The sequence below is a fragment of the Gadus chalcogrammus genome, chromosome 14 (genome assembly GCF_026213295.1).
Source record: "Gadus chalcogrammus isolate NIFS_2021 chromosome 14, NIFS_Gcha_1.0, whole genome shotgun sequence".
Lineage (NCBI taxonomy): Eukaryota > Metazoa > Chordata > Actinopteri > Gadiformes > Gadidae > Gadus > Gadus chalcogrammus.
The window spans coordinates 16,656,377-16,682,510 of record NC_079425.1 but is presented as its reverse complement, the minus strand read 5'-3'; the positions used below and the strand labels follow the sequence as shown (position 1 = coordinate 16,682,510).

General features: G+C 45.0%; 1 protein-coding gene across 1 annotated transcript in view; it reads left to right on the top strand.

The window, feature by feature from the left end:
- Nucleotides 1-26,134, top strand: part of neo1a (neogenin 1a) — a 157,931-nt gene that overhangs the window by 130,089 nt on the left and 1,708 nt on the right. The window contains exons 11-28 of the mRNA XM_056607650.1: nt 592-730; nt 845-894; nt 4,020-4,164; nt 5,343-5,453; nt 7,142-7,336; nt 8,900-8,995; nt 13,030-13,256; nt 15,302-15,440; nt 16,037-16,144; nt 16,296-16,490; nt 17,311-17,343; nt 18,260-18,322; nt 18,996-19,122; nt 19,552-19,805; nt 21,048-21,140; nt 21,523-21,702; nt 23,511-23,798; nt 25,145-25,281. Of these exons, the coding sequence (XP_056463625.1) occupies nt 592-730; nt 845-894; nt 4,020-4,164; nt 5,343-5,453; nt 7,142-7,336; nt 8,900-8,995; nt 13,030-13,256; nt 15,302-15,440; nt 16,037-16,144; nt 16,296-16,490; nt 17,311-17,343; nt 18,260-18,322; nt 18,996-19,122; nt 19,552-19,805; nt 21,048-21,140; nt 21,523-21,702; nt 23,511-23,798; nt 25,145-25,281 (2,580 nt within the window). The remainder of the gene's footprint in view (nt 1-591; nt 731-844; nt 895-4,019; nt 4,165-5,342; nt 5,454-7,141; nt 7,337-8,899; nt 8,996-13,029; nt 13,257-15,301; nt 15,441-16,036; nt 16,145-16,295; nt 16,491-17,310; nt 17,344-18,259; nt 18,323-18,995; nt 19,123-19,551; nt 19,806-21,047; nt 21,141-21,522; nt 21,703-23,510; nt 23,799-25,144; nt 25,282-26,134) is intronic.

The following is a 26,134-nucleotide window of genomic DNA, read 5'->3' as shown; positions in this document are numbered from 1 at the left end:
AATGGAAGAGAGGGAATTGAGAAGATAAAGGGAGCATGTGGAAGAAGAAGTAAAAGGACAATGCACAGGGGGAAATGAAATGAAAAGGGGTGTGTGTGTGTGCGTGTGTGTGTGTGTGTGTGAGTGCTGTCATGGGTGTTCAGTTGACCTTAACATAGTGAGGTGTGATTGGATTGCTGTGGATGTCTGGTTGATCAGAATAGCTTGGCTTATTCAGGAATATGTCTGGAGAAAAGAGGCCATTAATAAATTAGTCCTTTCTGTAATTTGGCGTGTGCCCAATTGGTACAACACAAATGTCATAAAGCATTTGGCTGTGCAATTGGCTGCACTCCGTTTTAAGGTGACATTTAAGCAAAAAAAAAAAGATTTCTACAACAGAAAAGAAACATGATTTTAGTTCAATCTTCATACATAAAATTGGTTATTGCACATTTATCATGAGACCTAAAGCCTGAAAGCTCAGAACCTTCTACTGTCTCTCTCACTCTCTCTCTCTGAATGTCTGTCTCTCTGTCCGTCTGTATGTCTCTTGTTCTTTCTCTGGCTGTCTGTCTCGGTCTGTCTGCGTGTATCCCGCGTGTCTCCCAGGACCTGGAAACGGACACCCTGTCGTACACAATGAATGGCCTGAAGAAGTTCACAGAGTACGGCTTCCGTGTTGTGGCCTACAACAAGCATGGGCCTGGTGTCTCCACCCAGGACGTGAACGTGCGAACCCTGTCTGATGGTGAGTTAGGGCCAGATTTTGAGAGGATTTGACCTCAGCCAAGATGGCAATGCTTGGATGTGTTGCCTGCTGCAAGAAATGTCATTGAACGACTCAAATGTCTTCCTTTTGCAGTGCCAAGCTCACCACCTCAGAACCTAAGCCTGGAGGTGCAGAACTCAAAGGTATGTCCTTTGGATCACGGGAGAGTTATCTGGTCACCTCAAGAGACCAGATATTCATGTCAAATATCAGACTTGCTTTGGCTGGGAAACAACTGATTTCCACATATGAGGGTGACCTTAAAATGAACAACGTGGTACAAATACAAAGAAAATAAATCTCCACACACACACACACACAGCAGAAAGCTTTGGCCTCTGTATCAATCTTCTCTAAAGGTACTTCAGGCTTAACTCTAAATAGATACTTAAAGTGGGGTTTCACCACATTTTTCCTAGTATTTTGAAAAGGGTCAGGATCGATGCAGCACAGCTTGCCTTTTTATTTCCATCCAGCCTTGGTTGGCCAGAGGCTGAGATTTGTGATATTTTCTTTGTTTTGGTAAACAAAATTATTCTAGTTTTAAGTGTCTTTAACGACAAACTTAAAAAGAGCGCATAATTCATCAAGCAAACACGCACACATGTATACACTTCCCTCTCGTGATCATACCTCCAGGGATTTTATTCAGGTGTTTATTGATTCTTAATGTGTCAGTCAAGGATGCATGGGCACCGACTCCCAGGTGCTGCTATTGTTTTTTCTTGAGTCTAGTATGCAAGGCATACAAGTGTGAAATAGCGTTTTCTTCTGCAACTTCAGAAACACTGAGTCATGTAAATTTCGTCAAAGAGAACTTGGCACATATATGATTATGCGGTCCTGTGGACGCAACTGTGGGTCTATTTAATGATATGCGGCAATACATTAACAAACATCATTTCGAGTATTGTATACATTATCGTCAACGACTTGTGTTCATAATATGCATGTCCCCCCGTTAATATTCATTGCCATGGACTGTATTATGCGATGCGTGTTTTGTTTAGTTTTCTTTCAAACCCTCACTCGTGGTAAAACTATGTTTTCTCATGATCAAATACTCAATACACAATGTCTGTGTCAAGAAAATATGTGTTTGTTGTACAGGGTTTGCAGATGAATTATTTTAAAAGTACAACTTATTACCGCTGTATCAGCTGTTCTTTCCCAAATAATTTAACCAACATTATAATTGACCCTTAAACGAGATTTTGTTTTGAAAGGCTGGGATATAGCCTATTTTGCTCGAGTTTATTATTATTATTATTATTATTATTATTATTATTATTATTATTATTATTATTATTTTAAAACATGGCATAGCCTAAAACAGTGTTCATTCATTTTCCACAATCCACATCATAATATTTCAATTAGGCTAATCGTTTACATGTTTGAACTGTGTATACCCTACTGGTGTGTAAGCTTATGTTGCAGTTCCGAACTGCCATGGTACGTCAGAATGGCAACACCAACTGCGCTATCCGCTAGTGCACTTAGACCAGGTATTTGCAGGTCAGTGGTGCAATTAGTTTTTCAATCAGTGAAATAGCACAATGTATCATTAGCGCCGGAACACGCCTCTGCTTTTTGCCGACACGCCTCCCAGGGCGCAAGTGTGAAGGCGCAAGTTTGCTGCGGGGGGAAATCAGCTATATGGCGGGTGCAAACTAGCAACGATACATGCGTCGGTGTAGAAAGTCAATTGCGCTTGGTGCGCAAAACTGAGCAGATCTACACCGGCCAAAGGCTCTTATGTTTATAATGTTGTCTTCTGAGATTGGAATTGCAATGGAATTGTTTGTTTTTCGTCATGCCATAACTAGTATTGGCTCCCTTTCCCTTCCTTTAGGACAAACCAATATTAATTATCAAGGCGGCAATCAACACTTTTAAATCAGTTTTACCAACTGATTATCATGACTCACATGTGTATATGTTCGGAATAAACCACGATAGGCTGTCCTATTATTATGTCGATTAAAAATCACTAATATTGTTTTTATTTTGTGTGATGATTAAGCAATTCATACTATTATCATTTGAAAATAATTCGTATTATTAATTTTGCACAAAGAATAAATTCAAACACATTGAGCTGACGGATGTGCTCAGTCAAACAGAACTAAGCAGGAGGATAATCAGTAGAAGGATGATTTACCTTCTAATTGTTGTGTATTTACTCACTTGTCTATTAAATGGGCTCTAATCTAAGGGTGAGGGGGCATGGTGTACTTTTATTTCTTCTGCCCTCCCTCTCGCGTTCCACCATGATTTATTTTCGTCAATTAAACAAGTATTTATAGATGTGTGTGTGTGGGGGGGGGGGGGGGGGGCAGCAGCAGAGGGAGGTCCTCGACTGCATGACGAGCTAGGACCGTAAACCCTCCCAAGGAAAAAGGAAAAATAATTGAACACATTTGCCACAGACTACGTGTCGCTCGGTTCCCTAGGCACTGCAGATGCTGTGCACGTGAATGCTTTCACGTGCACAAAGGCCTTTGCGCGTTGGCGAGACAGTGAGAAGCGTGTTAATTAACTCTTGCCGCATGCTGAGTTACCCCCCACGTTCCCGGACACACACACAGTAATAACTTCACACAAACCAAAGAATTAGAGCACCAGCTAGGCAAGTGCTTGCGTGCCTGCTTAAGGATCGCTGGAGGGGGTTACCGCACCCATGCGCCAAAACCACACCTGAGCACACACACACACACTTTCTTCCTATCAAGACCCTGTGTTTATGTTTTCTATGCCTTTCCATAAGAGCCTTTGCTGCAGCCGCTCCCTCCCTCTGGAATGCCCTCCCAAACGACATCCTCAATGCCAACACTCTTTCATCCTTCTCAACAGTCCTCAAAACACACATTTTCACCCTTGCTTTTAACCTTCAAACTTTCTGTTTTGTTTGTGTGTTCATGTTTTGTATTTTATTTTGATTAGTATGATTTAGCTGCTATTGTGAAGCTTCTTTGAGCATTTGGAAAAGCCTTATATACATTTTATGTATTATTATTTATTGATTCTTAATATGTTAGTGGAAGCTAAATAGGCCATGCTCAGATGTATACTAGCTTTTTAAACGGCAGAGACAATGTTTCTATTTAACAGCATTACCCCAGTAACAGGCACACACACAAACACACATCCATACCGTGTGCGTGCGGGTATGCATGTGAAGGTGAATGGTAGTGAGTGGTGTGTGTTTGCTGGTCAACTTCCCCTCTGGCTGGGTTTGAAGTCTTGGTGATCTGCTCCCACACAGAGCATCATGGTGCGCTGGCAGCCCCCGCCGCCTGGCACCCAGAACGGCGAGATCACGGGCTACAAGATCCGTTACCGCAAGGGCACGCGGAAAAGCGAGGCGGCGGAGACCACGGGGGGCACCCAGCTATACCAGCTCATCGACGGTAAAGAAAACACACAAATCAAATAAACCACATAGAGACACACACCCAGTCTAGGCTGTACGCCGACTGGTTGCTCCTTTCAGGTTTTTATGTGGCATGCACTCCTATCTTGCGGAGTTCCAGCATAGCGTGACTGGCTGCGTTATCTTTTGAACATCTAAGCGGCACTGCATGGTGCCTTTACAATCTGGGGGCTCCAAGGAGTGTCTGAGGGGCTCCTTTTGATTGGGGGCTCTGGCTGTGTGCTGCTGGCTGTGTTCTTGTTGAGCTTTCTCTCACTCTGTCGAACTCCTCACGATATTAATTTGCCACTGTGACAAGAAACAGACTGTAACCAAAATAAAATGGATTTGGAGCAACGGAAACCCTCAGAAATGAAGATAAATTTTGGATGTTGTCTCGGCATCGTTTCAATGTCAGACCCGTGCTGTGAGCCGCATCAAAGAGAATACGCACTTAAAAGTCAATTCAGCTTTTTTTGCTTTATCTATTTATTTTGGGAGGATAGCAGGGGGTGAGATGTGAAGGAGGGATTGTTTATTCAAAGGCATTTAGAAAGTGATGTAGCCCTGAGGCATCTTCAGAAGCCAGTCCGCCTCTGGGGACACTGTCCCCTTGTAATGGGGGGGGGAGAGATTATCTTGTAGTCTACAGGCTGATCCCCTCCTACAGTGAAAAATTAAAGATTGCTGCAAAGAAGAAAGATCAAAAAGTCTGGGTCCCTATAAGCTCACGGAAGGACATGCCAGAAAAAAATGGGTCAGAATGCTTAAGCACCTGTAGAACTATCTAATCGATGGAGCTAGAGGGTTTCGTTGCCCCCTCAAATGTTGCAGAAAGATATCAGACCTTCCATGAACTGCCCTTCACCAATGCACACTTCATTGATATAATACACAGCTTTTATGCGCAATAATTTTCTCAATAACTTCAGAAAAACACTACTGAGATGGTCTGTAATATAGTTCAGTTGGCGGGGGGGGCTTGCTCTGTTTCATGGAATGCGCGCACACGTACACAGACGGATATCACATTCACACACAGTGAATTCTGGGAAAGGCCTTTGGCAAATAAAAGGCGTTCTTCCGTGCTTCCAGTTTGTTTACCTGCTATTAAGCCTTGGGTTGTGATCTTTTACGCATGCTTTGTTTGACCTGGTGGTGTGTGTGTTTGTCCAGGTCTGGAGCGCGGTACAGAGTACACCTTCCGAGTGTCTGCAGCTACACTGAACGGCACAGGGCCGGCAACAGAGTGGAACACTGCAGAGACGTTTGAGAGCGACCTCGATGGTAACGCAACACACTCGGCCTGCACCAGGAACTCTCCTAGATAACTTCATTTCAACCGACTCCCTGATCCGCTTTTCCAATCGATATTGATTTAATTCATGTATGGCCATAGTTCTATTTGCACATTAGTCCATATCAAGATCTGCAACAAAACTGCCTATAACTGCTTTTAACTGGCACCTGATTGCAGTACATACAAGATAACATTTTGAAACTAGCACCGACCCGAAGAAGTCATCATACACATACGTGATCTGTTCTTTGATTTGAACTGGGGTATAATGTTGCATTGTGATTTGGATTTGTAGCAAATTGATTTGGAACTGTAAAGAAGCAGAGGCGTCCCGTTGTTGAAAGTGAATGCATATTCTTGGACCGTTATTGTCCAATTGGAATCAAGTATTCAGCAATACTGTGGTATGTTACATATACAGTAGTGATGCTTTATATATTATATAAAACGATCGATCACGAGACTGATTGCAGTGCTGTGACGCTGGTCAGTAGATTAGGTAAAGCTTAAGGAATGGCGAGCGGGGCGAGAGCAAGCAGTTTAGATCTCCCAGCGTAGTTTACGCCGGATTCAACGTGGACAAAAGCAATGGCATGACAAGTTACTGATTGGCCATGACTTGCATTATGCTGCCCTCGACGCACAATAGCAGGAGCCCATCAAACACGATGAGCCATTTATGGAGACACCAATCAAATGTTACTGGCCATGGCCAGGGGAGCCAAAACAACAGCTAACTAAGCGACCTCCCTAGAGCTTTCTGCCATCCTTTTTCAACCTGCTCAGATCGATACAACGAAATCATTAAAAGCTTTGGTGTGTTCATAGCTTTTAGAGCCATATAAGCTTGGGTGTGTTTATAGTGTTTACAGAGATAATTTGCAGTTTAAGACAAAGGATTTCACTTTATAGACCTATTTGTTTGATTTTCATTTAAATATTTTTTAAAGGAAAGATATACTATAGTACCAAACCATACCAAAGTGTGACGCTGTATTGTAATACGCTGTATTTGTTGTGGGAGTTCGAGGAGTGTAGGAAACCCAAACGCCGTCTGTTTGGGTGCATGACATCCTCCGTAGGCGCTCATAGCTGGGTGAGTTTCACCACCTCCTCCAGGAACTGGATGACGGTCGGCTCCAGCGGTATTTTTGGTTGACTGGGGCCATGTTCGATGACCTGCTAGCCCGGGTTGGTGCCAGTATCTCCCGTCAGGACACCAACTGCAGGCGCTCCATATCAACTGCAGAGCGCCTGTCTCTGCCAGTGACGTTGGGTCAAGCTCAACGCTGATGGACTATCGCGGCTAAGCGTTACGCGTAGGAGCTTAGGAGCGTTAAAAATATTTAACTCTGCACGTAGTTGCGTTGGCCGCGTTATTTAGGTGCGTAAAACGCGTCTAACGCGCTGCCTTAGCACATGTAACGCATCTACGCGCCTAAACCAATGTTTCCCTATGCAAAAATGCAGATTTTCTACGACTCTAACGCGCGTAACGCGTTCAGTGTGGCCGTACCTTAAAAGCAACATAGAGCCCTCAGAAAGACTGTCACAGATGTCTTCTGCTGCTTTTTGTTTGTTTGTTGTTATCTCTCTCTCGCTCTCTCTTTCTTTCTTTTTTTCTTTCTTTCTTTCTTTCTTTTAATATATACATTCCTATACTTCCCAACACCAGAGACCCAGGTGCCAGACATCCCCAGCTCTCTGCATGTGCGGCCGCTGGTCAACAGCATCGTGGTGAGCTGGACCCCCCCAGAGAACCAGGACATCGTGGTGCGCGGCTACTCCATCGGCTACGGCATCGGTAGCCCCCACGCCCAGACAATCAAGCTGGACTACAAGCAGCGCTATTACAGCATCGATAACCTCGGTAGGAAGAACACACATCCCCCTGGTGGGGATGTTTTTTATTCAAATAATGCCGTCGTTGTTGAACTATTGTCGGACATGTTCCATAATTGCTTACTCAATGAAGATAATGCTAGTATTACATAAGTATTATAAAGGGAGTTTAGTCTTGGTAGGACTATCAGCAAAGCTGGGTCATGTCCATGAAGGCACCCTTCATGTATTTTTTATCCTATTCTGAATTGTTGAGAATATATAAGTCTTTATTTGCATGAGGAGTCTTTGAAATTGCATTTGACCTATAACATGTAATAATCCCAGCAGATGAAGACAGAGACTGCAATGAGTGAGGCATTATCATATTCAAATATTCCTAATTCCTAATGGTACATTTATGAAAGTGGCCCTCAGGAACTGCAGCCTTAGCTCTCTTTTTCGCTATCTGTCTCTCTGTGTGTGTGTCTCTCTCTCTGCATTTTGCAAGGTGGGAAAGGACATACACCTGTGATTTACTCGCTGGGGTCTCATTTGGGAACGGGATTATTAAAGATCTCTTATCATGCTTTTTTAGGGTTGATAATTGCATTTGGGAGTACTACTTGAATAAGGGTTCCATGCCTAGATGGTAAAAATACCTCCTTCAAAAACCGTCTGTATCATGTCGCTTGAAGGCCCCCCTCTCGAGTAGCCTGGTCTGCTTTGATTGGTGGAACGCTTTGTGCCTGTGTCTGCAAATTCACCCCTCCCGAGGAGTGGTTAACATTGTGGGTAGCCGGAAGGTGCGACTTCTGCACCTCAGCACCTCACACCGCACAATTTGTCCGTCACACTATTTTATGGGAGTAAAGTTTGAGCTGTTTCATGCACTTATTGAGGGACGTTCTCACTAGTTGCGAATACCGTAATTTTCGGACTATAAGCCGCGCCTTTTTGCCCATTTTTCGATTCTGCGTCTTGTATAACGGTGCGGCTAATCTATGGATTTTTACAGCTAAAGGCCACTAGGGGAACTCCTAAATCTGGATTTTACAGGTTACAGTCCTCCAACTTTAACTCTATGGGCTCTATGACCGGTCCGCGCCCCCCCCACCTTTAAGCGGCGGGCTCCAGTGCGGCTTATATATTTACACATCATTCAATTTAGCTGCTGCGGCTTATACTCCGATGCGCCTTATAGTGAGGAAAATACGGTACTCCCCCTGGCTCGGACTTAGGATTGTCTTGCTTAGCAGATGTAAAACGTGTATTCATACAGCATATAACGGTTTAAAGCAAAGGGGATAGTTGAAAAAGCATGATATCACCCCTTTAATGTGGCGATCAACAATGTGATTTTGACACTTGTATTCAGTGTGTATTCTCTCTCTCTCTCTCTCTCTCTCTCTCTCTCTCTCTCTCTCTCTCTCTCTCTCTCTCTCTCTCTCTCTCTCTCTCTCTCTCTCTCTCTCTCTCTCTCTCTCTCTCTCTCTCTCTCTCTCTCTCTCTCTCTCTCTCTCTCTCTCTCTCTCTCTCTCTCTCTCTCTCTCTCTCTCTCTCTCTCTCTCTCTCTCTCTCTCTCTCTCTCTCTCTCTCTCTCTCTCTGCAGACGCCAGCTCCCATTATGTGATCACACTGAAGGCCTTCAACAAGGTGGGCGAAGGCATCCCTGTGTACGAGAGCGCCATCACCAGGCCCCAGTCAGGTCAGCCCCGGCAAACGTTACAACCACAGCCATCAAGGCTTCACTTAACTCTCTGAGCCGTGTGGATGGCAAGGTTCTATTGATAATATCAAGGGCTCTGACGTTTCATCTGGTCCCCATGGCAGCAAGTTTAGACCATGCTCAGACGTGCGTGCGTGCGTGTGTGTATGTGTGTGTGGACTCCCAATCACGCAGGTGCTCCGGGGGATCCAGGGGCTCTGATTAACTCTCCTTAATGACTCCCGTTGAGGACCTCTACAGTTTGCAATAGCTCTTCATCCAGCTTTGGGCGTTGGGCTGGTTGGCCAGTTGTGAGCAACTCACCACCTTTTTATGTGTGTTTTACCAAGCACATGTCATCTATGCGTATTAATTGACATCTTATGGCCGACGTCGTCGCTGTGTTATTTCGAACACAGCTGGTGTGACCCTAACCAGTGAATTGTCAGTTTGTGATGGCTGCCCGCCATGACATTCTTCATCAAACACAAACACACACAAAACATTGTCATCACAGCCCCATTGACGCATGGCAGGCAAAGCTCCGCTAGCAATTCAACAGTGTCTCTTTTAAATAGTGTCTCAAACTTTTGGATTGTTTTTACTTCAGCCGTGTGCCTGAGCTCACTTCAAAGAGCATGTGTGTGTCTGTGTGGTAACTCAGCCGCACCCCTCCTTCCAGGAGGCTGGGGGTTGGGACAAGGTTGACTTCTGCCTCTTCTGGAAGCCAGCTGCTCCTCTTCCTGCTCTGTCTCCTCCGTCGGAAGGTTTTGGTCTTCGACAAAATCTGTCACAGGATTCACCCCCGTGTGCCGGGGCGGAGCGGGAAGCCGCCTGCCTCGAATCACGTCAGATCAGCTGCTGGAAGGCCAAGCCTGTCTCTTCTGATGGCACACACACAACAAACACACGCATGCACACCCATTCTTCTTGACTGTACGATGTCGTTGACGTGCGCACCAGTGGCGCTCACTGCAAGATCCCTTATTCCTCAGAAGAGCTCTTTGCCTGGCACACCACGCCGTCCCCCCCGCTCCGGCGGACCCCCCTCTGTGACTTTGGCAACACTTTGTCAGTTCCACGCATTGCGTCTCAAAGCAGAACGGCGGCCGCCCCGTCTTCTGCCGCTGCCGCAGCGCCCTCGGGGGGGCCGCGTTCCCCTTCCTGCCACTGCGTTGGAGCCGGGATTAAACAGCAAGGCTGACCTACATAGATAGAGCCTTTACATGTCACGCCACAAAACTTAAAAAACGATTTTTTTTTTTTAAAACTTCTTGGGGAACTTCTGCTTGAAAGACTTTGTGCTCACGCATGTCGGAACGTCGCGGTTTAAGAGAACAATTTTGTGGAGGGGGAGGGAGAAAAAAAAAACAGAGGATAGTTATTTTGCTTAGTGGTAAGCCAGCGTATAAATACAGGAGAAACAATAACTCAAAGTTTGGGCAACAAAAAAAAGGATTTTCCGTTTTCACCACAATCCCAATGCTACCTCGAGAAACACACACACACACACACACACACACACACACACACACACACACACACACACACACACACACACACACACACACACACACACACACACACACACACACACACACACACACACACACACACACACACACACACACACACACACACACACACACACACACACACACACAGCTTCTGCCCAGGACCAGTTTGGGGGACAAAAAGCAGTAAATTACCTGCAGGTTGATCACCAGAATCAGACCGAGGCCTGCGCCCAAGCACCAAGAACACAATCGCTGCCCCTGCCAACAGCCCCCTGCGAGTCATTTCTTGTTCTTTTATTGAAATGCATCCTTGCACTAATGTGTGCACGTACTCATGCACACACACAAACACAATAGAGGCCGCTGTGAGCAGCCTCTCCACTAAACGTAGCTGTTGGCTCTTAATGTGTTTCTTAACCATCATGATTAAATCAAAACTTCTAGTCGTAGACGTATTGTAAAGTAATGGCTACAAATACCTACTATTTGTTCTCTCTTTACCACGGACATGCATAGCGACACGTAAACCCGACGCAGAACCATAAAGGTTCACGACTAGGTCGAAGCGACTGCGTGGTCATTGTGTTGCGTGAACGTGGAACCATAATCAGCCCTTTAGATCTCCAAAACACCTTAGATCTCTGTATGCTATGGTTGGGTGTTGCCAGTGTACGTTTATTACTGCGCTAGACTGGGGGACTGGCGGTTGCTTCTTAAAGAGATGCGGCCTCTCCAGACTGCCTCTCTTGGAGGTTCTGCAACCCTTGTTCCCCTATGCAGGCGCTGAGTGCCAGGGAACCCAAAACCGTGTTCTAGTTATTTGTTTAGTACTAGTGTCTTAGTTTGTCTTCTATGATCAACATAAGTCTTTACAATTGTGTCCCTGTAGAACTCAAAGAATAATGTAGAATAAACCGGAATAAAATCCTCCCTTCGTGCCAGTCTCCACCCACCAGATTGTGAATGTTCTACTCTGGTCCTAACTCAAGTCCTGTTCTTTCTGTAATGTGTAAGTGACGCAGAGAGGCTACGCCAACGCCAGGGTGTGTGTGGATGTGTGTGGCTCCGTCTGGGCAGCGATTAATGTTGAAGGCTGCTTCTGGGAGAGGGCTTAGCGTCTCACACTATAATGCAACGTCACGGTGTGTGGCCTATTTCATATCATTTCATTATTACGCTAATACTCAACACATTTACAAGCTTATAAAAAGTAGCAAAAGTTGCTGGGAGTCTAAAGCATGGGGATAACACCTTCCCCTCCTTCCTAGAGCTCTCAAAACAAAACACATTGAAATGTTGAGTGTACGAATTGGAGCTGAAACAGGGGGTTCCCTTATCCTTTAAAGGGATTGATATTGTCCATGCTGAGAATGTTGAGTTTAATTGTTTCTCTCTGCATCTGTCTGTCTGTATCTCTCTCTCTTTGTATCTCTATATCTTTGTATCTCTCTATCTCTATTTTGCACCATGATGCACTCTATCTTTGATTTTTAAAAGAAGTATGTAGTTTGTTGTCGACTCAGTGTGATCCTAATCTCCTCAGCATTTCCATTTGGGTCACAGGATTTTTCCACCTCTGTTCTGATGACATTTAAAAACTTTGAACAGGGAATTGGCTAGGGATTCAGTCTCTTCGTTGTCATCATTGCTTTAGGGTAGTTATTTTTTGTGTTCAAATATGATAGGACAGGATGAAACCTCTTTATTTTTCTCTTACAATTCAAACTGACTATTGTAAACCTTCTACAAAAAACTGGATATTTCGAAAATACCAGAAAAATACGTAGTATTAGCTTGCCGCATAATGTAGCCTCTAGATGAATGGATGTATGCTATGTATGTTGGTTCTAATAGAATATTCTATTTCTCTCTTCCTTCCAAAACCCTCAAATCCTTGCTGCCCCCCCCCCCGACCCTTCCCTCCATTTTATTGCATGAACCCGATCTGTTTGTGTCATCCCTGCATCTTGCTTATGCATTAATTTGTATTATTTTGGGTGAATTCTGCTCTTATCTGGCCTCCATCACCACATCTGTATCCATGCCAACGCCTCTCTCTCTCTCTCTCTCTCTCTCTGTCTCTGTCTCTCTCTGTCTCTGTCTCTGTCTCTGTCTCTGTCTATCTCTGTCTATCTCTCTCTCTCTCTGTCTATCTCTCTCTCTCTCTGTCTATCTCTCTCTCTCTCTCTCTCTCTCTCTCTCTCTCTCTCTCTCTCTCTCTCTCTCTCTCTCTCTCTCTCTCTCTCTCTCTCTCTCTCTCTCTCTCTCTCTCTCTCTCTCTCTCTCTCTCTCTCTCTCTCTCTCTCTCTCTCTCTCTCTCTCTCTCTCTCTCTCTCTGTCTATCTCTTTCTCTCTCACTATCAATCTCTCTCTCTCTATCTCTTTCTCTCTCACTATCACTCTCTCTATCTGACTTGCTTTCACTCTCGCTGTGTGTGTGTGGTTTTTAATTTTGGTCATCGTTGTTTTAATTTGCGTGTTTTTCGCTCATGTGGGTTTTCACCTGCTGGCATGCAGACCCCCTAGACCCCGTTGTTGACCTGTCTACCCATGCTTCATACGACTCAGTGCCAGACCCCTCCCCAATGCTGCCTCCCGTGGGCGTTCAGGCCTCGGTGCTGAGCCACGACACCATCAAAGTGACCTGGGCTGACAACTCGCTGCCCAAGAACCAGAAGATCACGGATGCCCGCTATTACACGGTGCGCTGGAAGACCAACATCCCTGCCAACACCAAGATGAAGGTAAGGCGGAGAAGCAACCCCTTTTATTTTCCCTGTGAGGCAGACCCTATTGATTGCCCTGGGCATAGTCTCACAAAGTCTGACTTTTGACTCATATCTGAGGTCTGATAGCAGACGAGCTGGAATCTTGCTGGCCAGGGTGTTTTTCATATTTGTTTCGACCAATCATGTTGCTTGAGGCGGGGATCTGTAAGCGTCTCATTGGCAAACACAGCTAGCAGTAGTGAACTTTCAAAATATATTATATAAATGTATAATATCATAATATTATAATGTATATATATTATATATGTTACAAAGAAGGTTACAAGGGCATTACTGTGAGCTAGGTTTAGCGGGGTGCTTCCTTGGATATCAGTGTGTTTTACACTGGTATAACACAGGGGTAGCATTTGATTTTAATAACTTGTTTAATTAGAGTACATTACACAATTACAACATTACATTCCTTCTCTGTCTCGTTTACTATAGGCTTTTTTTAAGGATGCCACAGTGGCCTGTTTGTAATGAGAGCAATGCTTTGTTCTCAGGATGAAAGTCGTGTTGAATATCTCTGCACAGTTGCCTCTCGCTCCCAATCATTGTAAGGATATTATTAGTCCGATGCTTTATTTAACAGGAAATAATAACCAGGTGTCTGGCTTAGTAAGCATAGTGAAAACATTAAAATACATAGTGAAAACACAAATGAGTAATTATCTTATTATTGTTGTTATTTTTCACTCTTACATTCAAACCGTCATATCAAACCGCTAATGACTATATAGAGTTATGCATGTGCAAGAAAATGACAATACACAAGCACCTTTTCTGTAAATGGCGTCACTCCATCACTCTTGATCTCCATAGTGAATTGCACGTTTGGGATAATGAGATCAGCAGCTCAACATGGATCTAAGACCAATTACGGCTGTCTATACGCCACTGCTTCCCATGATAGCCTGCATAGGGTTGGGGCTGGAAGTGAGGTGGCCACAAAGGTGAAGAGAGGACCAGGCCCTCCGATCATCTCACCAAAAAAGGACTATTAGGATTGTGTGTGTGTGGGTGGGTTGATAATTATTCAACGGACAAGGACAAGACGAACTGAGCGCTATAAAACAAATAAAGGCCTGAGAAGGCCTGATCCATCGCACACCACTTTACGCTATAGCTGTAACTAGAGCCATTAATACCAAATGTATCAAATAATACTATAAGTATACTATAGTATGTATTTTATATTATTATATTACTTTAATAATGAAGATATCTTGGAAGTATTGAACTTAATACCATACCACTGTAGATAATTCAACATTTCTTAATGTTTGCTGTCTAGAGAAACGAAACAAAAGGGCGTGACAGGGTGTGTTTGCCAAGAGTGCAGGTTATCGCTGCGGCTTTGTTAGAGTGTGTCTAAGACTCAATAGGCAGGTCTGTGTGCCATTCTCCCTTTGTCCTTTTCTTGGCTACTGTGCACTGCGCTCTCCACAAACCACTGTGTAGCATGAATACTCAGGCGCCTTACACTATGAATATCTCAGCGGAGCACATTACCAACATGCCTGTACAGAAAAACCGACATATATCTATGCGTGTGTCGGTAATGACTTGGACACACACACTACCGCTCTTGCCCCTTCCCCTGAGCCAAAGAGCCTAGTGGGAGTACCTCCTGCATTATTAAAAAGACCACTGCTTCCTGTTCCTCAAGACCAGAACACTCTCCCCCGCCTTACCCTACTGCCCTTCGTTTGACACTCCCCTCGGTGGGGGCTCCGAGGCCCTTCTGCATCCCCCACAATGCAGACTTGCCCTTCTTAGTCAAACGGCCCAACGCTAATGATGTGTGTTGATATGAAGCACAAGTTAGTGTTTTAGCAGAAGTCGTTCTTCTCTAATGACTGTTCCACTTAGTGGTCAAAGTGTGTAACATACTGTGTGTGTGTGTGTGTGTGTGTGTGTGTGTGTGTGTGTGTGTGTGTGTGTGTGTGTGTGTGTGTGTGTGTGTGTGTGTGTGTGTGTGTGTGTGTGTGTGTGTGTGTGTGTGTGTGTGTGTGTAGACTGCCAACACCACCAGTCTGAATTACATGGTGACGGGCCTGAAGCCCAACACGCTGTACGAGTTCACCGTCATGATAACCAAGGGCCGCCGCTCCAGCGGGTGGAGCATGACCGCTCAGGGCACCACCTTCGAGACCAGTGAGATATACACACACGCACACACACACACACACACAGGAAATATGGTTGTACACATCAAACATTTTAAAGGTGCATTTAATTTTTTTGGCCACTTTATATGCAAGATTTTAAGCTAGCTTTAGTCAGAATTTTAGAATAACACTCTCTGCTCTACCTCCCACCCTATCCCTATGCCCTTCAAACCGAGCCCACCCTCAAAAACCAAGGCTTGCTGAAAACACGACATGATATTTCTCTTGATGCTGCAGAGTTGACATAGATCCCTGTATGTAGCCTTAGATTTAGCATCTACATGACTGACACGTTTTAGCCACTAAACTGCATTTATCAACATCACGTAACATCAAAATGTTCCGTGAAAATATCAATATTGTACCTTTTAAATACATAAACCAGCTGAAAAACATAATGTATTCACAAACAATGAAAGCATTACTATATAAAGTATCTCAGAGTCACATTGGAGTGTGTATTGGTGTCACATAAACTCCAATACACCTGAATATGTGCATGCGGGTAGATTAGGCACATTGGGATTGTTATCGGTACAAACAGTTGTCCTGACGCTAACTCATCTGTCCTCTGAACTTCAGTCCCGAGCTCGGCTCCGAAAGACGTCACCGTGGTCAGCAAGGAGGGCAAGCCCCGCACCATCATTGTCAACTGGCAGCCTCCTTCTGAGGCCAACGGGAAGATCACTGGTCAGTCTCTCTCACTCGCTCACTCAGTCACATACATATATCTATTTCTGTGTGTTCCAGCCCAGCTCAATGTCTGTATCGGTGTACAATCACAGTCAAACGCTATCTCTCCCTCCCTCGGTCTCTGTCTGCGTGTGCGACCCTGCCGCAGGCTACATCATCTACTACAGCACGGACGTCAACGCCGAGGTCCACGACTGGGTGATCGAGCCGGTGGTGGGCAACCGGCTCACCCACCAGATCCAGGAGCTCACGCTGGACACCGCCTACTACTTCAAGATCCAGGCACGCAACTCCAAGGGCATGGGCCCCATGTCGGAGGCCGTGCAGTTCCGCACCCCTAAGAGTAAGGAGGAAGTGACTCCAACGCCATTTGCACTCGGTTTCAATTGGACCAATATCCCCCCCGGCTCCCTTAATGTGATACAGTAAACATCTTTGTCGACAGTTGTTAACATATCACAGGCTGTATCTTGCATTGCTCCAGCAGCTAAGTAACAATTACTGCATTATTACATGGAGCATTATTGCCGCCCTTTAGTGTCAAGCTGAATTTGTATGGGCCCACACAGAACGACAGATAATGGATGTTTTCCCTGGGCTTCGAATTCGTTATGGTTGTGATGCTGAAGGATTCAGGGGCTGTATGTTGTCTGTGTGTCTGGCCAACAACCACCGCAGCTTCATGTGTGAATCCAGCATCGCAGCGATTATGCTGCGTCAGCCCCTTTCTGTGGTGAACAATTTTCCAAGACTGCATATATTTTGAAGTACAGTTTAAAGATATCATTTCTCATGGGGTTTTTAATAAAACACGCAGGTTTTCTCAATGCTCAATAAAAATCGATAGGTCATAATAAATCATTCACCTGGTCGCCAGCCGCATTCTTATCTTTTCCTTCAGATGCTTGCCTTGTAACATCTCTCATACATACAGACATAACTTAAATATGTCGTGCTCGAGAGCTTTCAGGATGAAGGGACTCGAGAGTCCCTTCATCCTGGTTCTCCTTTCTGATTTTTGTCTCACTACCCTGCGTCTCCCGTCTCTTCTCTCTTCTTCTTTCCCTCTGTGCTTTGTTGTTGCCAGTCTTCCTCCACTGCTCTTTCGCCTAACTGTTTTGCTTTATGTTCTCTCCCTCGCTGCTCTCCTTTGGCCTGTTAAGCTGAGTCATCTGACAAAATGGCTAATGACCAAGGTAAACTCCTTCACCACACTCTTTCTCTCCTAATCATCCCCCTGTTTAATTGGCTTATTCATTAATTCCCTCACTCTCCATCTCAAGCTGGTGTGTGGTGAGCGTTTTGGCCCTGATTGGCTGCCGTGCATCACCCAAGTGGGTGCTACACACTGCTGGTGGTTAGTGAGGTTCCCCCCCTTTCAATGCAAGCGCTTTGAGTTTCGAGAAAAAAAAAGCGCTATATAAATTAAATGAATTAATTCTTATTTATTCTCTCGCTCTCTCGCTACCTCTGTGCGCACTGCTGACCATATAATGTATGCATTCTTCCGCTGACCGTATAATGTATGCATTCTTCTCTTCCTGCCCAGGAACCTTATCTTCTCTACTGACTACTGACGTTATACACTATTAGTGTAGGAACTTGAGGATACTGTATCTGAGATAATGGATAGATGTGAGAAATTACGGCACAAGCAAAGATTATTTGTTTGTCATATTAAATATAGGTATCCTTTCCCAACTGGCAATGAACTGAACACATTATATCATGATCAACCTATAACACTGAAAGAACACTGTTTGGTTATTCATAAAAAATATAACTAACACTAGTTCATGGAGTTCTAACTATGTTAGAGGCATGTCTTTGCTGAATCGTTGCCTGTTTCAGGCACACATTGCTCCTTCATTCATATTGAGTGTGAACCAGCTTTTTTGGTTTCAGTTCATTGTCTGTTACTGTGAGACATTCTCCATAGTCAGGTTGTCGTAATTCACCCAATGACTGCATCTGATGTTTAAGTCTTCTTGTATATCATTGGTTAAACTGCGAGGGATTTCCCGCACGTGTTGTAGTCACTGATGTGAGCACGGGCCGGGCCTTTTCATTGAAACGGGCCTACCAGTAGTCTGCCTCTTTCCCACCTTCCAGCCAACCCTCCGGTAAAGCCAGGAAGTAACCAGCCCCCATCAGATGGTTTTGGAAGCGCAGTCGGTAAGATGCTCCCTTATTTATTTAAAGTAACCCAACACCTTCACCCTCTGTCCCTGAAAACCTCAATCAAAGCCAGAAATCTAGGGGTTATCATGGATTCAGATTTACATTTCGACACTCACATCAAATCAGTTACAAAATCTGCATATTATCACCTTAAAAATGTAGCAAGACTTAGAGGGCTCATGTCCACCGAAGACTAACAAAAACTTGTACATGCCTTTATATACTTTGCAAACATATATACTTTTATGTTTGCTTTAGCTTTCTGCTAAATCTTAAATACATGGCAAGCTTTTTTAACTTTGCCTTTATTTTCTATTTTAATACTAAAATTATACTCTATTTTTTTTTTTTTTTCATTTCTTTGCATATGTTTTCTTTTACTTATCTATTATTTTATTTTATTGTAGGACAATGTTTATATGTGAAGCACTTTGAGTCTGCCTTGTGTATGAAAAGTGCTATATAAATAAAGTTGCCTTGCCTTATATTTGTTCATGTTCTTGCTCATTAAAGGTGAGGAGTTGGCGATTTTCCATTTTTACTAATCAAACTAATAGCAAATGCCCTGAATTCCAGTTGTTCTGCACAAACTTAAGAATGAGTCGTGATGTTGTCGTTAGAAACATATAGCAGGCTTTATCACCGCATGTCCCCCCCCCCACCTCAGGGACGCCCGGTGGAGCTGACAACATCCTGGTCATCGTGATCATCATCTCCGTGGGCGCCTTCACCATCATCGTGGTGGTGGTCGGGGCCTTCCTGTGCACCCGCCGCACCACCTCCCACCAGAAAAAGTACAGCGTCCCTCTACTCATGTGTTCTATGTTGTTCCCTTCCCTTCCCTTATCCCATCCTACGTCGACCCACTTGTTCAGGAGGCTTCTTGCCTTTTATATTTGGGGTGTAGGGACCAACACGTTGTCGCTCATGTCACATTTCAGGTCGGCTGCTTTAATATACAAGGACACCGTTAGGAGACTTGTTTTCACCAGTGGTGTCTACTCCCCGTTACCTGGTGCATAACAGTAATCAATTCATGGATGGAGGGAAAAATAGAGGATTTATAGCCAGAATATAGAAATGTGTTGCCTATTCTTACACTCCACCAGATCTATTGGACCTAGACTGTGATTAGCGATGAAGAGTGAATAGGTATACCAGTATATCTATCATCAGGGCTCCACGTCTCATGAAACTGCTCTCGCTGCACCCGCTCCTCCCAGGAAGCGTGCTGCGTCCAAGTCCACCAACGGCTCCCACAAGTACAAGGGCAACTCCAAGGACCTCAAGCCCCCCGACCTCTGGATCCACCACGAGCGGCTGGAGCTCAAGCCCATGGACAAGTCCCCGGACCCCAACCCAGCCATGACGGACACGCCCATCCCCCGCAGCTCCCAGGACATCACGCCGGCCGACAGCGGCCTCGACAGCGTTACCCACCTGCAGCAGCAGCAGCCCCGCCGCAACTCCTACCGAGGTCAGTGGCCCAAACCCGCCCCTCCCCACCCAGGGGGGAGCAGCCCCCACCGGGGAAGGGGAAGGGTGGTTTCGTTATGAGGCTCGGAATTGACCCAATCAGTACCCAATCATCCCCAGACGACTGGTTTGCCTTGTTAGGGACGCCATCTCTAGGTGAGACGCGTGCTCCAGACCCGTCACCTTTTCACTGGGGAGTCGTCATAGGACAAACACGGGTGTCAGTCATAACACTAATGATCTGCTACTTGTATGTACCAGAGCCCATGTTCCATGGTCGATGTGTTGTCATCTTCAGTAGTTTAGTCTACTACCTGGGCCTCGGTATGTACAAAGGAGCAGACCCATTTGTCGTCTTATGAGTGACGTCTTTGTTTGTACTACGAGTCTGTTGCTGCGACACACCTGTCCTCCTTTAAACTGTATCAAAGGGGTGTTAAGAGGGGAGTCGGCAGCCCTGCCAATCTAGAATGAACACTACCCTGGAAGATTTTTTTAAAGGCAGGATTTATTTTTATTTTTATAAGAGTGGTGAACTACAAACATAGGTAGGTGCAGGAACAACCACCTGGTGAAATATAGGTTATTGCCATTGCTGGTCTTGGGGCCCTGGTCTATCATAGCTTAGGGCTATTCTTTAAACATGGTCAGGAGTACCCCTTTAGTGCTATCAACGTTTCTAGAATGGATGTTATATTGGATGCAGAGCAAGAATACGTTTATTTTTTTTGCTACAAATGTACAACTTCCCTGAATGAAACCATGTGTCATTGTGTTCACCCTGTTTGTCTTGTCAAGGTTTTGTCAGGGTTTTTTGTGTATGTTGTGTAGGCTTGAGCACTTATCATGCACCGCATTTCATTATTTTCATTCCTTATGTTATGGTGTGATCCAGATGCCTCTTACTGGTTTGCTAAAAAAAAGGCTAATGTAGCTGACAATAACAATGACTAGCCAATGACAAACGGGATGGTTATAAGTGCTGCATGCCAGGAAATTACGTCCCGTTCTCGCTAGAGCAGGTTGGGCGTACCGGTGTACCATTCAAATGGATCGAAGCATTAGTATTCCAATCTTTCACTTCCTTCACAACAATCCAAAACAACAATGTTAGCTAAAAATAAGATGAATTACGCAACTAGAAAACAGGGATTTCTTCCTCACTGGTGTGAGGTCCCCACATTCAATTCAAATTAATTAGAAAACAACTCTCTGATTGGCTGGTTTCCACCGCACCTTTTAGGCCACGAATCAGAGGACAGCATGTCGACACTATCAGGCCGACGGGGGATGAGGACTAAGATGATGATGCCCTTTGACGCACAGCCGCCTCAGCGTAAGTGTGGACTGGTTGGTGGGTTTATGAGTGGGCAGAGCCTGGTGCAACAAGCCCCTCTCCCACGGTCTTCTCTGCCAGTCTTATGTATATCTGTATCAGATCATTGTAGTATCTACTGTACAACCTCACCGGATGGTGAGGTTGTACAGCAGATTAGCATAGATTGTGCTTTCAGTTACCATGTCTGGCAGTTTAGTCTGCAGAACATAGTGCTTTATTTAGAGCAGAGTTTCGCTTCATCTCTCCCCACAGCTATTTCTGTTGACTATAGTAACTTGCATGCTTATGTCTTCAACAACATATATCACCGAACGCCTTTACATCAAGTCGAGCTTTTCATCCTGTTTGTATGGGTCTGTGTCCATGTCCATTTTCACAGCTGTGATTAGCGCTCACCCCATCCATACCCTTGACAACCACCACCATCACCACTATCACATGGGCAGCCTGGCCTTGCCGCCACGCGGCTACCTCTACCACCAGGGCCCCGGGCACCCCCTGGCCCGCCCCCATGTCTGTGCCACCCCTGTCTCCCATCTAGACAGGGTGGACTCCTCAGGTGAGAACACCCCCACCCGCTGGCCAGGAGCTGAACTGCAGGCCATGTTGATCATGCGCAGTACACATGTTTTACACATTGAAAAATGTTTTGGTAGATCTTAAATTAGTTGCTTAATGTTATTATTATGTGTTCTGATTTATTTTTGTGATTGGACATGCTTAGATGGAGGTGTTGGGTAAAATATGTGTTGCATCTCTCCATGAACATTTATACTTTGTAGGGGTGTACGGTATGAACGGTAGGGAAAGTACACCGGTGTGAATTTGCGCTACGGTATGGATTTTGATGTTACCGTGAGACCGGTCTGACCGGTAGACAGTGTTGTGTGTAACACGTTACAAAGTAAATAACACGTTAATACACTAACGTAAATACTTTTTCATTTCAAAAGTAAAGTTATGTACAACTACTGAAAATATGGTAACGAAATGTAGTTCCTTCATTTTTTATTTTTTTATTTTTATAATTCGGCGCAACGTTACTTTTCCCAGGGACAGATTTGACAGCGATACTACCTTCTCAGGCAGTATGCTTGTGTGCTTGCGCAATATTTCCTTCATGAGCTCTCGTTCCACACCGTACGAGACAGACGCTGGTAGCGTGAAGCTGTCTCTGCATCTCTTCCACAGACATCGCTTCCGCAGGCATTTTCCAAAGCCAGTCCTTACGACCAAAAAAGCCAGTGGTGGAACGAGATAACAAACGCGGTCACTGTTTACCTGTGTAAGGACATGGTTCCCTGTCAAAATGTCAATAGAAAGGGCTTTAAAGAGATGGTCAAAACACTCCCAGGTACGCGTTACCTGCCCGAACACACAAGGTCCGCGGGAAAGGGGAGAAAGAAATCTATACTATTAAACATTAGTGTTTTTTCAGAGATGGAAGTAACCTGAGAAAAGCTTTTGCATTTTTTTTTTCATGCAGTTTTACTGCCTAACTAGTATATTACCCCTTCAGAAGCATTTATATCAAAATTAGGAGATGAAATTAACATACCGTGATATAATATCGTTACCGTCTATGCATCAAATCCTACCGTGATACACATTTTAGTCCATACCCTACGGCCCTACTTTTTTGCCTGAATAATCCTAATAACTGAACCTTTTGACTTTAGATAATTTGTTATCTATTCATTAGTGTTTATTATTATTTGGTATGAGAATGAGCTTTCACATGTGTTGGCTTAAACTGCAGCTTATTAATGCTGAATACCACATGTATTCACTTGTTAAATTTGTCTTCTTTGTTGCATTTATTCTATTAACTCAAGTGCTTTGCCAAAAACCTTTGATTTCTTTCCGCTCGTGTTTTAGAAGTTCCATTCATGACTGCATCAAAAAATGTACCCTTCCATCCTATTTGCTCATACTTTATATCTTAATTGAATATAAGTCGTCCAGTTGTTATCTAATTCTATATTGACAGACAATACATTTTTCCTTTTTTTTTTACATTTAACAGTAGCGGTAATCTAACGGGTTTAACAAACTGTCACAGTCAGCAAAGCATCCATAAACAACAAAGTAAAATACAGTGACGCAAAAGGGAACAGTTGCTGGGTTACAAAACCCAATGTAAAGGTATGGATCCCTTCATGTGTGATCGGTGCCATACCAGAACGTGGGGATGGCTGGCTTTGTCCCTCCTGTGTGTGTGCAGAGGAGGACCACAGCCCACCCCGCGCGGTGTTTACTCCCTGCTGTGCACCCGGCAGTAAACACCACGCGGGGTGGGCTGTGGGTCGGGCCCACACCACCAATCGCGCGCACACCACCGATAACGTTTACTCTTCCCCCACCCAGAATCTGTGCGGACCACGCCCAGCGTGGAGCCCCCTCCCCCCGCCGCGGCCTGCTCCTCGTCGCAGGGGTCCTGCCCGTCCTCTGAGCTGCTGGCCGGCGACCCCGAGGGCAGCGGCAGCTACCATGGCTCCAGCACCACGGAGGAGGAGCCCAACTACTCCACCAACCTGCCCCCCCACCGCCCCGCCCACCCGCACGCCCACGCACACCCCCTCAAGAGCTTCGCCACCAGCCACCCCACCTACGAGTCCTCGGCGCTGCCCAGCACGCCACTGCTGGCTCAGCCTGGTGAGGATAGCCGGAGACCCACGGCCTGTTCCCCCTTCCATGCTACCCGTACTTAGTTTGAGGACGGAAGGCATTCCTGTTACGAACGGGGCGATCCCCCCCCGTAATAATCATATTTCGAATTTATTAATAATATTTATTCTACTTCATTTAAGAATGCTCGATTCTGATTGGCTAGGAGGGGTGCATTTATCCGGCATATTGCCCGCTGATTTGTCGGTTCTACTTGCTGCTGACTGAGCACATTAGATCAATACGCCGCTTGTATCGTTTTCTATCACATACATTTCAAACATGAGGTCCGTTGTAAAAAATAAACCAAGGAGTGCATGTTTGATCGATCGTCATTAAAGCTGACTTGATACGAATGCAACAACTACGTTGTTAAACTAGTGATCAGTTGCAACCTTGTGTGGTTGCTATAGAAACGCGTTAACTACAGTTGAGCTAACGTTATTCACCGTAGTTCTAAAGGGAACTACTTTTCGAGGGAGATGAACTTAAACAGAGCATACATTTAATAAGCATGCAATACGAATAAGAAAAAGGCTAATTATTAAAGTATTTCAATTGTTTTATTATGTTGGCCGGCGCGAAGTAGAATAAACTGAATAATCACCTCAAGGCAGGGCAATAAACAGTTTGATATGCCCGGCTCGCGGAAGGTTAGCCGTCCACGAGCCGGGCATATCAAACTGTTTATTGCCCGGCCTCTCGGTGATTATTCCTTACTTAATTGACTGGACGTCAGCAACGTCCGAAATGGTTAGCTTTTGTGATGGCCAAGCTTGTGGCTATCACAACAGCTGTGATCCGCTCTAGCCGAGGATGGGGCGTGTGACGGCCGAGGAGACAGCCAGGCTCAGGCTGTTGCACTTCTTCTTCTTAATGGTTGAAGTACTGCCACACTGCTGACATGGTTTTTCGACTGAGCTCTCATGCAGTAGCTCTCATGCGCCTAATTGACGACTAACTGTTTTCACGTGAGACGCTGCGTGGATCGGATCATATTTCTTTCTCCCCTCCGATAGCCGATCCAGCGTAATGGGCCAATATCGGACCGATACAGATGCCGTGGATCAGATCGGGACGCCTCTATTTTATATCATGAATAAGCAACACAATGCCTTTGTCTCACATTTCCACTCGTCAACTTTCAACAAGATGTGTTAAAGTTTCATGGTACAGAGGGACTTATCTTCTTGTCATAACCTTGTCCTACACACACATTAAGACATACTTTCAGGGAACCCCGTCAAACACCCTTTCACATTCATACTCCTATGGGATCATAGATGCTCGGTGTTGTTTGGCTTCTCATTGCATGCATGTCTGTCTTTACACAGGACCCCCCAGCCACCCACACGTTGTCAAGACAGCCTCCATCGGCACGCTGGGACGGACGCGCACACCCGTGGTGGTGACGGTGCCCAACGCCCCCGATGTGCCAGAGACCAGCAAGATGCTGGAGGACGTGGACAGCGTGAGGATTATATCAATGATTCTAGTTGGGCCCACGCCTAGTCTCAACACTCAGACACTAGATTAATAATCTAAAGTCTGACATGTGACCTATCTTGGGGCTGGGGGAGGGTATCTGTAGGCTTGTAATTGGCTCAGAGCGAACACCAAAAGGTCAGCCCCGCCTGGTCAAGTCCATTGGGAAGACGAGCTGAAACATTCTGTCTGAACTAGTCAACACGGTGTAGAAATACGCTTTTTAAAATCCCCTTCCAGAAGCTCCATCCACCTGAGAGATGAGCTTCTCCTCAGTAGAATATCTCTAACAAAACTTGAAACGAGGCATAACTCCGCCTCTTTCAGTCTCTGGTTTCCAGCCCAGATGTTCTGCTATTGCATAGCAGGACTAGCTTGACTTGTGAGTGAATGAGAGATCATTATTTAGCAGGACATTGAGGCCCAATCCCATTTCTACCCCGTACCCCTTCCCCTTCCCCCTTCAAAACAAGGGGGAGGGGTAAGGGTAAGGGGTAAGGGGTGGAAACGGGATTGGGCCTATGTGTATCCTGGAATTGGAAGGTAATGGGGAAGAGTGAAGTGTTAATACAATGTAGATCACGGGGGCTTTGGAAAACGGATGTATTCAATCAACTTAATTTTTTGGGGGGTGCAATACAAATTGTGTGATTCCTATTTTCTCAGATGTTGATTTTAACCATGTTCTTTGATGTATGTTCTTTCTCTTTTTTCTATCCCACTTCACTCACTGCTTTGTGGCGTTTATGTCGACTGCCTTTTGATCACTTAACAAAAAAAAAAAAATGCCTTTTTGATTATTTGTTTTAATCCATTTTATAATTTAACCTGATTAATGC